This window comes from Grus americana, chromosome 22 (assembly GCF_028858705.1).
Source record: "Grus americana isolate bGruAme1 chromosome 22, bGruAme1.mat, whole genome shotgun sequence".
Lineage (NCBI taxonomy): Eukaryota > Metazoa > Chordata > Aves > Gruiformes > Gruidae > Grus > Grus americana.
This window is the reverse complement of record NC_072873.1, coordinates 3,764,961-3,778,281: the sequence shown is the minus strand read 5'-3', so window position 1 is coordinate 3,778,281 and position 13,321 is coordinate 3,764,961. Positions and strand designations below refer to the sequence as shown.

General features: G+C 68.8%; 1 protein-coding gene across 1 annotated transcript; it reads left to right on the top strand.

Moving 5' to 3' along the window:
* Nucleotides 1-702: 702 nt before the first annotated feature.
* On the top strand, nucleotides 703-13,074 carry KCNH4 (potassium voltage-gated channel subfamily H member 4). The gene is made up of 16 exons (XM_054801379.1): nucleotides 703-860; nucleotides 4,161-4,394; nucleotides 4,519-4,650; nucleotides 4,844-4,971; nucleotides 6,007-6,250; nucleotides 6,484-6,641; nucleotides 8,133-8,340; nucleotides 8,557-8,751; nucleotides 9,021-9,220; nucleotides 9,615-9,864; nucleotides 9,968-10,182; nucleotides 11,234-11,281; nucleotides 11,378-11,745; nucleotides 11,891-11,997; nucleotides 12,094-12,170; nucleotides 12,274-13,074. Exons 1-16 carry the CDS (start codon nucleotides 785-787, stop codon nucleotides 12,727-12,729), a joined length of 3,096 nt encoding a protein of 1,031 aa, XP_054657354.1. The 5' UTR covers nucleotides 703-784; the 3' UTR covers nucleotides 12,730-13,074.
* Nucleotides 13,075-13,321: the final 247 nt, after the last annotated feature.

Here is a 13,321-nt window from a genome sequence, read left to right as displayed (position 1 = left end):
TGGACATGTGCTCATCTGCGGTGTCTGCACTGGGGGCATGCGTGGGCCCAGCTGGGTGAATGCAGGACCAGAACTGGGGTGAACTGAGCCTTGACCAGGCTTCGCGGGAGTGGAGGGTGTTTGTGGAGCCCCCCCCCCCAAAGGGCTCGGAGCGTCCTCTGCCACAGCACCAGCGAGCCTCAGGTGATCCTCTTGTGGCCACAGGTCCCTGACCCCACTCCGCTGCCCTCCCACAGTCCCGTCCCCACGCAGGGTCCTGGGCTGGGTCCTGTCACCCCTGGGTGCCTCTCAGGGGGTCCTGCGGGGCACAGCGTTGCCCTGAGCCCCCGGGCTGGCTGTGCCTTGGGCAGAACCCCGAGAAGCGGGGCTGTGGTGGGGCTGGGGCTGGTGTCCCACAGCAGCCGGGTCCTGCCCCTCCCCAGCCTCCGTGGACCCCGGGAGGGCCGGTGCCTCCCGGTGCCGAGCAGGTCCCGGTGCGGCGGGTCCCGTTGCCGAGCAGGTCCCGGCGCCACCAGCCCGGTACCCCCCCCCCGGGACAGAGCGACCTGCCCCCGGGGCGGGTGCCGGTGCTCGCCGGTGCCCAGGCCCCTCCCGGTGCCGGCGGCGCGCAGGGCCCGGGGCGGGGCGGGGGCGGGGCGGGAGCCCCGGGCGGGCCGGGCCGGGCCGGGCCGAGCCGAGCCGGGATCAACCCGCGGCGCCGGGGCCGCACCTGCGGAGGGGCCCGGGGCGGCGGCGGAGCCCAGCCCCGCGGCCGCAGCCCCGCGGCGGGCGGCCCGGCGGGACCATGCCGGTGATGAAGGGGCTGCTGGCGCCGCAGAACACCTTCCTGGACACCATCGCCACCCGCTTCGATGGCACACGTAAGGCCGGGGCCGGGGCTGGGACCGGGCCGGCGGGGAGCGGGGAGGGTCCGCGCTGGGCACGGCGGCGCCCGGGCAGGAGGAGGCGCTGCCCCCCGGGAAGCGGCGGGGAGGGCCGGGGCTCGGTGGGACACGACCGTCCACGCGCTCTGCACGGTCCCGGAGACCCCCCCCAGCCGTGTCCGGGCGCAGTGCTCCGGGACCCTCCGTGTCTGTGTCCGTGTCCGGGCTCGGTGCTCCGGGACCCCTCGTGTCCGTGGCCGAGCTCGGCGCCCCGGGACCCTCCGTGTCCGTGTCCGGGCTCGGTGCTCCGGGACCCCCCGTATCCCGGACAGCCCCCGGGGTGCGGCAGGGATGCGCTCCCGCTGCCCGCTCCCCTCTCCCGCCGCCGGGGCCCGCGGTCGGTGCCGGCGCGGCCGCGCTCAGCACCAGGGACAGAGCCCGGGAGCGGCGGGAGGGGCCGCGCGGGACCCGGGGCCCAGCCCCGGCCGGGGAACAGGGGGGTCCCCGGGGAGGGGGCAAGGCCGGGCTCACCCCACCCAGGCCCCCCCGGGAGCCCCCCAGGGCCCGGCTTTGCCCCGTCCCACGCCCAGAGCAGTGGTTGGTCCCGGGGGGGACGTGTGGGTTGTGCCTGACCCCACGGTGCACGGGGGTCGGGGTGCTGCCCTGAAGAGCGCCCGGAGTCGGGGGCAGCCGTGGGGTGCAGCCTGTGCCTGTCACCTGTGCTTGTCGCCGCGGGTCCCTCGGGATGCCCCGGTGCTGCACAGGGCAGCCCACTCTGAGCCCCCAGTTAGCAAAGCGTCTGCTTGCTTGGGGCCCCATCCCAGCGAAGGTGGATACCGGTAGCGGTGTGTTTAGGCAGCGGTGGGGAGCAGGGCATGTGCTGTCCCAGTGCCATCCGTTTCAGGGCCACTTCCCATGGCTGGAGGTGCTGGCGTTCCCCAGGAGCTGGGCTCCCCTCCATGTCCATGTCTGTGTGCTGGGGCCAGAATGGATTAAAGCCCTGGCATGTTGGGGAGGGGACCGTGCCGAGGCACCACGTGCCAGCTCCCAGCCCTGCTGGCACCATGCAGCCAGCTGGGGATGGGCTGTGTTCGGGGCTGACCCCAGACCCCCCCCAGAATCACCTGGAGTAGGGACCTCCTGGGCCAGCTGTGTGCAGGGCTGGATGTCTCTCACCTTGCTGGGAGGGACCAGCATGAAAATGGTACTGGGAGCCTGCAACCACCTCCCATGGCACTGTTGGGGCACCAGGAGCACCCCTGGGGCATGCGTTGGCTGCGATGCTGGGCTGGCTCCTGGCCTGGTGTGATGTGGAGCATCCTGGCTGACACAGGGTGTAGTTTGCCCATAGAAGCTCTCGTTTGGGATGTTACCTTTGAGACTGTGATGCGTAACGAGGCAGCCAGCTCCCCAAGCCCTCCCAGCTCAGACTGAGCTGCACCCAGAGGTGCCAGGGCATGTGCCTCGTGCTAGTCATCCTATGCTGGGGCAGAGGCCAAGCATGGCACCAGGATCCACATGTCCCTGCCCCTCTGCTGAGCTGAGGGGAGTTCCCCCAGCTCTGCTGTGGCATTAGCAAAGCCCCTGGAGGCAGCAGGGATCAGTGTCCCCAGCTCTGCTGGCCCTGGGCTCCCCAGGGCTGGATCTGGCTCTGCAAGGAGGAGGGTCCCCATGGGAGATGCTTCAAATGACCCCACACAAAGCCCTGGGAATTTGCCCCAGGGAGAAGGGATTTGCCCCACAGCACCCTGGCAGCATCCTGCCTGCAGCTGCGCCAACCCGCCTTCCAGGCACTTTTAAACAGTGTCCGGCTTTGTGGGTTTGATGTGTCTCTTATCGGCTTTATCTGCCATGGAGAGGAGCTTTAGCTGCAGTGATACGCCATGCGAGTTAACCCTGCCTCTCCCAGGCCGACGTTGCCCACTGGGCCCGAGGGTGCCAGTCCAGGCAAGCTGGCCACTGTGGCAGGGGGCCACCGAGCCCCCCAGAGCTGCTTCACCCTTCTCAGCAAAGCTGCTCCCAAATGCAAGCCCTTTTTTTTCTTTTCTAATAACACATCCTGGACAACGCCGTAATCCTGGCTCCCCAGAGCCAAAATCTGGCCTTAGTCACAGCTTCAAGCTATTTTTGCTTCTCCAAGCTAATCCTGGGTTGAGCTGTGCTGTGGTGGCCCCGCTACACCCCCATCGCACCAGGGCTGCCTGTGGCTGCCGTCCCCCTCCTTCCCGCAACCTCCTCTGCCCTTGCCATGCCTGCGCTGCCCCAGCACGGCTCTGCTGTCGGTGCACAGGCGCTGTCAGCTGCTGTGGGCTCCTCTCCTTTGCTGTGAGACAGAGCAGACCACATCTCACCTGCTTTTGGTGCCTGGGCCATCGGGGGTGCAGGGGCGCTGGGCTGCGGCCCCACGGACTGGAGACTCTCAGGGCTGGGCACACCCCGGTCTGCCCTCCCCGGATGCAAACACAGCCCGTGCTGGCTGCGCACCCCGCTTCCTTGGCACCCTTTTAGCACGAAGCCATCTGTCCCGCCGGTGCAGAGCCTGCAGCAGGAGCCGTTGCGGCCCTGCGGGTGGAATCGCTGCCTGGCCTGCGGCTGGGGGGGGCTGTGGGGTGAAAGCGGCCACTCCGTGTCTGGGCAGGGCGTGGGGCTGGCAGGGGCTTTCCTCTGCCTGGTGCCATCTCCCCGCCGGCACGGGGGTGATGCTGGGGAGGTTCCGCAGTGCTGTGACAAATCAAAGATGCTGCGTTTCCCCTTCACCTCCGGCTTGTGCCGGCTCGGCATGTGCCTCGACTCGCCCCAGGCCTGTGGCTGTTCTCCCACCCTCTCGGTGGGTGCCACCATGGTGCCGCGGTGCCGCACGTGGGGCTGGGGGTCCCAGCACCGCAGCCCGGTGCCTCTGGGCTGGCAGCGTCCGGCCGGGTTTGCGGCTGCTCCTGCTAAGCTGCCTGAGCCCCGGCGGGAGGTGGGAGCAGCAGATGGCGAGGGGGAGGCGTGAATCGCCTTGCTCGGGATCGCGTCTCTGGCGATGGGAGCCGGGAGCTGGATCTGGGCTCCTTCCCCTTCCAGCATGTGGGGCTGGGCTGGACTTGGACTGTGCGGTCCTGCCCGGGACGGGGCCTCGGCAGCAGCGGGGCAGGGGATGAGCGAGCTGTGGGGGTGGCTGGAGGCAGCTGGAAGCTGGACAGGGACCCGGCTCCTCTTCCCAGAGGGATCCAAGGAGGGCCAGGAAGGCTGGGCTCCCCTTCCAGCCCCCCAGGGTGGCCCCGAGCCCTCAGGGTTGGCTGCATCTCCTTTCAGACAGCAACTTCATCCTGGCCAACGCGCAGGTCCGCCGCGGCTTCCCTATTGTCTACTGCTCCGACGGCTTCTGCGACCTCACCGGCTTCGCCCGCACCGAGGTCATGCAGAAGAACTGCAGCTGCCGCTTCCTCTACGGCGCCGAGACCAGCGAGCCCGTCCTGCAGCGCATTGAGAAGGTGCTGGATGGCAGGCAGGAGTACCAGACCGAGGTCTGCTTCTACAAGAAGGGTGGTGAGTGGTGCACGGGGCCGGGGGCCCTGCCCGTGACTCCCGCTGGGTCTTGGCCTCATGCTGGCCCCATGGTGAAGCCACCAAGGAGCGGGGGATTGCCTTACCGCCCTTCTCCCTGCCACAGGAGCTGCGTTCTGGTGCTTGCTGGACATCATGCCCATCAAGAACGAGAAGGGAGAGGTGGTGCTCTTCCTCTTCTCGTTCAAGGACATCACAGAGAGCCGGGGCAGGAGCCACCCGGGTGACAAGAAGGACGGTGAGCTGTGGCTGTGGGATGGGGACAAGATTTGGGGAGCAGTGGGCGCATGGCAAAGGGGCTCCCAGTCCCTTGCTGGGTCCTGTCCGCCTTCGTGCACCCGTGCAAGGAGGGGTGGCTGAAGCAGCCCTGCTCTGTCGCACCCGCAGTGCCACAGTTCTCCCACTAACCCAGTGTGTCTTGTCCGCTGCAGAGAAGCAGAGGAGCAAGAAGTCTGGGAGCTCGCACCTGCGGGCGGCGCGGAGGCAGGGCCGGACGGTGCTGCAACGGCTCAGCAGCCAGTTTGCCCGGAGGGACCGCGGCGAGATGAAAATCAACCGTGTAAGGACCTGGGGGAGCCCTCAGCTTCACCCGGTGCCTCCCGGGCTGGGGCTGCGGGCAGGCTGGCAGTGCTGCAGCTCTCCCAGGACCAGCCCCGCGGCAGAGCCCGGTCTCGCTGGGATGCTTCTCCCATGCACGCACCTCACTGGCCTCCCCAGGCTCCGAAATGCCCTCCGTCCCCAGCAGCCGCACCATGGTCCGGGCTGCAAATGCGATTCGTTGGCAGCAGGAGAGAGACCAGCGGGTGCGCAGAGCTTGCCGTGGGGAGAGCAGATCTTCTGGCAGCTCTCACAGGGCTGTATCGCTCCTCACACGTTAGCTGTCAGGAAAACCCAGCCGCTGGCTCGCGGCACAGCCGTGCCGGCCCCGGGGAGTGCCGTTACCAGGCTGCAGCAGCTGCGGACGCGCGAGCAGCGGGGCTTCCAGCAGCGGCAGGGGACTGGCATCGTCTCTGTGCCAGCCCGTTCACGTGCCTGCGGCACCCCAGCGCAGGGTCCCCCAGGCACCGCTGCAGCGACGGACACTGCCTGCAGACACGGGGCCAGGGCGGGGGTCTGTCACCGGCCGAGAGTGGCTGGGGGGCCCAGAGCTGGCAAGAAGGCCAAGGGTTTCAGTGTGCCAGTCTTGAACCTTGGGGTTTGGGGGGGGGATGGACCTGGCTCTCCCCTCGCCCAAGCTGGGCTCTCGCTGCCCCCCAGAAGCGCAGTGTCCCTGCAGAGGGTGGCTCTGCCCCAGCGCGTGAATTGGCACCTGAGACGGTTCTGGGCAGCAGCTGGCAGTGCCAGTGGATTACTGCTAATAGCATTAGCATAGCGTTAACGTATGTGCCGTCATCAGGCATTCTGTGCCCGTCTCTGAGGGTGACCTCAGCGCAGCCCATGTGCCCCATTGGAAATATGTGCCCATCACCCTGGCATCAGGGGTGTCAGCCAGGCTGGCAGGACTCAGGAGGAGCAGGGGCTGTGACGGCCTCCACCCCTCGTGCGGGATGGCCCCTGCACCATCCGTGTGCCACCCTGCCGCTTGCTCCCCCAGAACGTGTTTGAGAACAAGCCATCCATCCCTGAGTACAAAGTGGCCTCGGTGCAGAAGTCCCGCTTCATCCTGCTCCACTACAGCATCTTCAAGGCCCTCTGGGACTGGCTGATCCTGCTGGCCACCTTCTACGTGGCCGTCACCGTCCCCTACAACGTCTGCTTCACGGGTACGGAGGACAGCCTCTCGGCCGCCCGCAGCACCATCGTCAGTGACATCGCTGTGGAGATGCTCTTCATCCTGGGTAGGTCCATGCCCGGGGCCGAGCATCCACGTGGGATGGGGGACATGGGTGGGTAGGGCAGGGATGCGGCCAGAGGAGCGGACCTGAGGGCTGACGGGAGCTGGCATCGCCTTGCCCCTGCTGCTGGTGCCAAGCACCCCAGGAGTGGGACTCGGGATGGCCGCAGACCCTGGCCCGGCTCCCCCTGGCCACGGCGGGGGCGGTGAGGGGTGGTCCTGCTCTCCCCGCGGCAGACATCATCCTGAACTTCCGGACGACGTACGTGAGCCAGTCGGGCCAGGTGGTGTACGATCCCCGCTCCATCTGCATCCATTACGTGGCCACCTGGTTCTTCGTGGATCTGATCGCTGCTCTGCCCTTCGATCTGCTCTATGTCTTCAACGTGACCGTGGTGAGTGCCGCTCGCACCGCGGGCAGGGTCTATGGGGGGAGGCGGCCCCTTTCGCGGGGATCCGCTCCTCACACGCCTGTCTGGGAGCGGCGCGGGCAGCGAGGGGAAGCAGCGATGGCAGCTATAGTGGGAAGCCTCCCACGCGTCTTAATTTAACCAGAGGCTGCCACAAACGACAGTAACTGCCAAGGCACCGCTCCAGGAGCTGCAGGCAGGCGCCTGCCCTGCACCCAGCACCCAGCACGCCCGGGCTCTGCCCAGGCTGCGGAGCAGCTCCACATCCGTGTGCAAATACCTGGTGCACACACACACCCCCCCACACCCCCACACCCCATCGCAGCAAAGGGCACTTGCACGTCGCCCACCCTGGTGGGGGGGTGACCACACGCGCAGGCACGCAGGGCACGCGCCGGTGACGGAGGCAGGTCCCACCCTGAGCCTCGCCGGGTTCTCGAGGGGCTCCGCGGCGCAGCGGGTGCGATGGGCTGTGGGAGTGCGCTGCTGGCACCAGCCCCTTCCCGTCCCCTGCTAATTGGGGCAGGGAGGGGAGGAGGGGGCGAGTGCAGAGGCTGTAATTACACTTACTGGAGGCAGAGCAGCAAGCGGGGAGGACGAGGGCACTTGGAGCTGGAACCCAGTTCCGCTTGTGCCCCAGCGGTGCTGCCAGCGGGAAAACAACCGCGGCCGAGACAGGGGCGCGTTCCCGGGGCCGTGGCCACAGGGACCATCGCTGCCGCTGCCTCCGCCGGGGCTGGGCAAGCCGGGGGCACGCAGCTGCGGCTGGCAGGATGGGCAACCCTGGCAGAGACCCTGTGGGCAGCGGGGAGCAGAGCTGAACGGGGGTACCCAGGGAGCAGCTCCGTCCTGACCCACCTCGGTGGGGTCTGACCCAGCCTCTGCTCCGGCACAGCCCCTGCCCAGCGCCCCTGCCCAGCCCACGGCCCCGGGCTCCTGCAAGGTGCAGCGCTGGCAGGAGGCAGAAGGATGCGAGGGGAGCTTTGTGCGAGGTGGGAGGCCCTGGGGCGCTTGGCATCGCTGCACGCTCAAACCCACCTGCCTAAGCCAGGGGGTCTCCGGCTCTCTTTGTCCAGGATCTCTGCCGGCAAGGCACAGCACCTTGCTGAGACTTTCCCTCACAAATAGCTTAGATCAGCTTTCTGCCTGCACAGCTTCACCAAACGCAGCCTCTGATAGCAAAGCCACTGCTGCCTGCTCCCCCTCCTGCCGGTCACCTCCCTGCCCCTCTCCAGCACCCCAAATCTTCCCGGGTATTTTGGTGCCCTGACAAGATGTGACCCCAGCTGCGGGCTGGGCGCTGGCAGAAGGCTGCTTGGGGACGAGCTCTTCCCAGCCATCCCTGTAGCCCACGACCCTCCTGGCAGCTCTGGAGAGTGGCGGAGGGTCCCTGCCCTGGGGGGAGGTGTGTGGGGGTGTCCCTTCCTGCCCCTGCCCGCAGCTCCGCCGGGTTCACCCGCCTGCCCCGCTCCCCAGACCTCGCTGGTTCACCTGCTGAAGACGGTGCGGCTGCTGCGGCTGCTGCGGCTGCTGCAGAAGCTGGACCGCTACTCGCAGTACAGCGCCATGGTGCTCACCCTGCTCATGTCCATGTTCGCGCTGCTGGCCCACTGGATGGCATGCATCTGGTACGTCATCGGTCGCAAGGAGATGGAGAGCAACGACCCCCAGACCTGGGACATCGGTGAGCGGGGTTGCCCGCCTGCAGGGGCTGCGTGGGGTGGGGGCATGCTCAGGACGCCCGTTCCCCCCCACGCCGCTGCGTGCCGCCGCGTGCTGCCGGCAGGAGGGAGCGGGCAGAGAACGGTCCCGTGGGACAAAGCGAGGCCGGGACAGGGACGGGAGCTGTGCTGGGCACCGGGCCCCTCGGCGAGCGCTAACCCCTGGCTGTGCTTGGCAGGCTGGCTGCACGAGCTGGGCAAGAGGCTGGAGGCTCCCTACATCAACAACTCGGTGGGGGGCCCCTCCATCCGCAGCGCCTACATCGCCTCCCTCTACTTCACCCTCAGCAGCCTGACCAGCGTGGGCTTCGGCAACGTCTGCGCCAACACCGACGCCGAGAAGATCTTCTCCATCTGCACCATGCTCATCGGGGGTGAGGCGGGGAACGGGGCAGGGCTCGGGGGGCTTCATCTCCGGGAGGTACCTTGGCAGGACAGTGCGCTGGGGGGAGGTGATGAGGACGTGTGCTCTGTGGGACAGCCCTGGGGCTGGGGTTAGGGGAGAAGCCCCCCATGCTGCACCCCTCGGCCCCACGTTGCTGGCGGGGGGCAGAGTCCAGACCCTGCCTGGGCCCCCGTATGCCGCAGCCCTCCACCCAGCCGGCACCTCGGCGGGCCTGACGCTGCCCTCCCGGCCCCCCAGCGCTGATGCACGCCGTCGTCTTCGGCAACGTCACGGCCATCATCCAGCGCATGTACTCCCGCCGTTCGCTCTACCACACCCGCATGAAGGACCTCAAGGACTTCATCCGCGTCCACCGCTTGCCCCAGCAGCTCAAGCAGAGGATGCTGGAGTACTTCCAGACCACTTGGTCGGTGAACAACGGCATCGATGCTAACGAGGTAGGAGGTGTTGGCCGGGCTGGACCAGCCCTCTCCATCCCCCCGTCCTTCACCCAGCGTGGGGGTGATGGGGCTGGCAGGGACAGCTCTGAGAGTGCAAGTGTGTGTGTGAGTGCGTGCAGACGTGCACATGTCTGTGCTCTGTGTCTGGAGGGACCAGAGCTGGCACACAGCTTCCTGCCGGCACGGGGAGCGGGACGGGCACGGGGAGCAGAGGCAGCCCATCACCGTGGCCAGAGCTGTCCTGCGTTTGCCAGACGGGACTGCTGGGCTCTGCTGAGGCAGCCGGGGCAGCTGAGCAGAGAGATGCTCTGCTCTGGCAGGGGATCTGTCCCCTGGGGCTGGCAGGCTGCGGGGAAGGCTGCTCCCTGCACCCCAGCCCCGCTCTCCCCAGCTGCTGCACGACTTCCCCGATGAGCTGCGCGCGGACGTGGCCATGCACCTCAACAAGGACATCCTGCAGCTGCCCGTCTTCGAGACGGCCAGCCGGGGCTGCCTCCGCTCCCTCTCGCTCCACATCAAGACCTCGTTCTGCGCCCCGGGGGAGTACCTGCTGCGCCAGGGCGATGCGCTGCAGGCCAACTACTTCGTCTGCTCGGGCTCCCTCGAAGTGCTGAAGGACAACGTGGTCCTGGCCATCCTGGGTGAGGGCAGGTGCTGTGGGGTCTCCTCCAGCCCCTTGTGCTGCCCGGCCGGGCGAGGGGCCCAGGACTCGCACCGCTAGCCCACCCTGGTCCCCTCCTGCAGGCAAAGGAGATTTGATCGGGGCCGACCTGTGCAGCACGGACCAAGTGATCAAGACCAACGCGGACGTGAAGGCGCTGACCTACTGCGACCTGCAGTACATCGGGCTGCGGGGGCTCTGCGAGGTGCTGCAGCTCTACCCCGAGTACGCCAGCAAGTTCACGGCGGACATCCACCAGGACCTGACCTTCAACCTGCGGGAGGGCAGCGAGATGGAGGTGGGTGCGTGTCCTCCCTCACAGGTCCCTTCCCGTCCTCACAGCCCCGGAGACCGGAGCAGGGCTGTGGCTCTGCACGGCCACGGAATGGGAGTTTGTCCGCTCCCTGCTCACGGTCCCCAGGCTCCGAGGCTGGGGCGGGGGGGCTGCGGCTGTGCCACCCTGGCCGTGCAGGTACGTCCTGTCCCAGCTCCTCGCAACCCGGGGAATTGGAAGCAAGAGCATTTTGCAATGCAGGAAGCTGAGGCGGATGGAAGGCTTGGAAGTGGGGGTAGAGGGGACTAGGGGGGGCACTGCGGGACAGGCAACCAGGGACACAGCCCCCCCCGTGTGCAGGAGGCAGCGCCGGGGGCTGCCGGGTTTAGTCACGCTGCCGACTCCGGCAGCCGGGGGGATGTTCTGCTGCAGAAATAGCTCTGCAGCGTTTTTCCTCCCCCGTTTCTGCTGCTGGCTCTGCGCTGTCACCGAGCGGCAGGGGGCTCCTCCAGAGCATCTCCCCCCCCATCCCCGGGTACCCACTGCCCCCAGGCCCTGCAGAGGTGGTTGCCCTCTTGATCCCAGGTAGCCCTACCAAAACCCAACGTGTCCATCGCCCAGGAGAGGTGTAAATAAACCAAGGGTGGGTGGACGCAAACAGAGCTTGCCAGGTCCTGCAGAAGCCCTGTGCACCCTCCCCTGGCCAGCGGCACGCTCCCGGCAAAGCTGATGCTCTGCTGGCTGAGCCAGGGCTGGGATTTGGGCGCAGCCTTGACTCCGGCTCAGGACAGGCAGGATGAGGTCGGGCAGCTCCTCAGTGTCATGAGAGCAGCAGAGGAAGGAGAGCGGGCGAGGGGCTGCGGAGGCCAGCGCTGGGGCTGACAGGGACGGGGCTGATGCATGGGGCTGGGGGAGGTTTGGTTGTCCAGGGGGGCACCGAGAGGCCAGGAGGGCTGTGTGCCAAGGCAGGGAGTGGGTGGGCGCGTGTCCGGCACTGTCTGCCTGCGGCCGGTCCCCGTGGAGCTGTGCGGGGGTCCCGCGTGCTCTGAGCTGGCACCGTCTGCTCTCCCCACAGGGGCTCTGCCGCTACTCCCGGTCCCCGCGGCTGTCGCAGGCACCGCAGGTTTGTGCTGCGCCGGGGGCAGGCGGGGGGAGGACGAGGCAGGGCTGGCACCTGTGTGGGGACCAGCCCTGACCTCCTCCTCCTGCCCGCTCACAGCCTCGTCCGGAGAGCGGTGCCGCTCCAGAGAAGCCCCTTCCCTCCATCCTTGAGGATGAGGAGGAGCCCGACGAGATTTTCCAGCACTCGCCTGCCACCATCACCCGCCGCAAGCTGCTGCTGCCCCAGCTGAGCAGCCCGGCACGCCGCGGCTCCCTGAGCAGCCTCCTGGGCGATGAGCTGTGCCAGATCTCAGCCCTGCGGCGCAACTGCCGCTCCCCAGCCCGCTGCAACCGGGGCCGCAGCCCCTCTCCGCAGTGCCAGAGGGACACCCGGCTCCTGGAGCGGGAGGGTGGTGTGAGCAGGAGGCCGGCCAAGCTCCTCATCCCCTCCCTGCACACCTACGGCCCCCCAGACCTCAGTCCCAGGTAAGGCTGGGGAACGCCGGTGGCTTGTCCCACTGCTGCGCGTTTGTGCCCACCGGGCTGTGTGGGGCCCTGGGAGGCCACCAGGAATGGTGACAGAGGGGTGAGGGGGTGATGATGGCCAGCCCTCACCCCCTCCCTGCCCTAGAGTCGTGGACGGGATTGAAGACAACGGGGGGACGTCAGAACCACAAACCTTCTCCTTCAACGTGGACTCCCCGCTGCAGACCACGGCGAGGGACTCCCCCACGTCAGGTACCTCCGGCAGCCACTGGGCGCGGCCGGGGGCACTGGCCGCGGGGCTGCGGGGCTCGGGGAGCCCTCTGCCACCAGCCACATCTTCCGTGGTAGGGACGGACGCGGGTGGCCCAGCCCTGGCGATGGAAGCAGAGGAGATAACGCAGAACATCAGGAGGCTCAACCAGGAGGTGCAGTGGGGGCCGGGGCCAGAGGTGCATCCCCGAAAGCACGGGGGATGCTCAGCCAGAGGGGGCGTCCGCCGGTGGTCACGGGCTCTTCCTCCCCTTCCAGATCAATCACCTCAACCAGGAGGTTTCCCACCTCAGCCGGGAGCTGCAGCGCATGATGGAACTGCTCCAGGGCCGCCTGGGCGCCCCGCAGCCCCCCACCTGCCCCTACCGCCTGCCCCCCCAGCCCTCACCGCCCTCCACCCCGGTGCCCCCCTCGCCCCCACCCGTGCCCCCCAGCTCCCGCAGCTCCCCCTCCGCCAGCCCCCGGCCCAACCGCTGCCCCGTCCGCAGCCGCTCGGCCCACGCCACCGCCGGCCCCCCCACGCAGCCCTGGGTGGGCGCCGAGGGGCCGTGCCTGCCGCGGGGGGACACCCCCAGCCCTGACCCCCGCCAGGCCTCGGACTCGCAGCCCCTCTCGCTGCCGCGCCGCTCCGCCCGCTCCTTCCCCGGCTGCTCGGCCGGCGGGCGGACCCGCGCCCACCCGCAGCCCCGCTCCGGCTCCAGCAGCTCCCACTGACCCCGCACCGGGGCACCGGGCTGGAGGCGAGGGGGGGGGTGGGGTGGGATGGGGGGGTTGGGGACCTCGCCCTGGGGGACCCCCGCCCGCTCTGCCCTCCGCGCTGCCAGGACACGCCAGCTCCGGCCGAGCCCCGGGCACCGGGACCGGGTCCGACTCCGCCAGCCCCCCCAGCCCCCCCCTCCCCCCGGAGGCGGCCGCACCCCCCGCCCCGCTCCCTCAGGAGCACCCGAGGGTGCAGCGCTCTCCCCGGCCCGACACCAGCAGGGATTTTGATACCATTTTATACTCTTCGTCCACGGGGTCTTTTGTACAACCAGGCCAGGCCCGACAGCCCCTCCCGGGACACCCCCCCCCCGCCCCCCCCCGTGCCCGGGGCCGTGGGACCGGGCTGGGCAGCGCTGCCCCCCGGGGACCCGCGGGGCCGGGAAGGGCTGGCGGCGGATTGTGTGCGCGGGGCCGCTTCGGAGGCTCGGCGGGGATCTCCGGGGGGTGCCCGGGGGTGGCGGTGGGTGGGTGGGACACACACACACACCCCCCACCCACACACACGCACACACACGGCTGCTCCTGCCCGGTCCCGCGGCTGTCG

Excerpts from the sequence above, each read along its gene's own strand:
- KCNH4 (XM_054801379.1), top strand. The coding sequence starts at position 785 with ATGCCGGTGATGAAGGGGCTGCTGGCGCCGCAGAACACCTTCCTGGAC. Across the intron at positions 10,183-11,233 it reads GGGAGGGCAGCGAGATGGAG|GGGCTCTGCCGCTACTCCCG; the intron begins GTGGGTGCGTGT and ends CTCTCCCCACAG. Across the intron at positions 11,998-12,093 it reads GAGGGACTCCCCCACGTCAG|GGACGGACGCGGGTGGCCCA; the intron begins GTACCTCCGGCA and ends CTTCCGTGGTAG.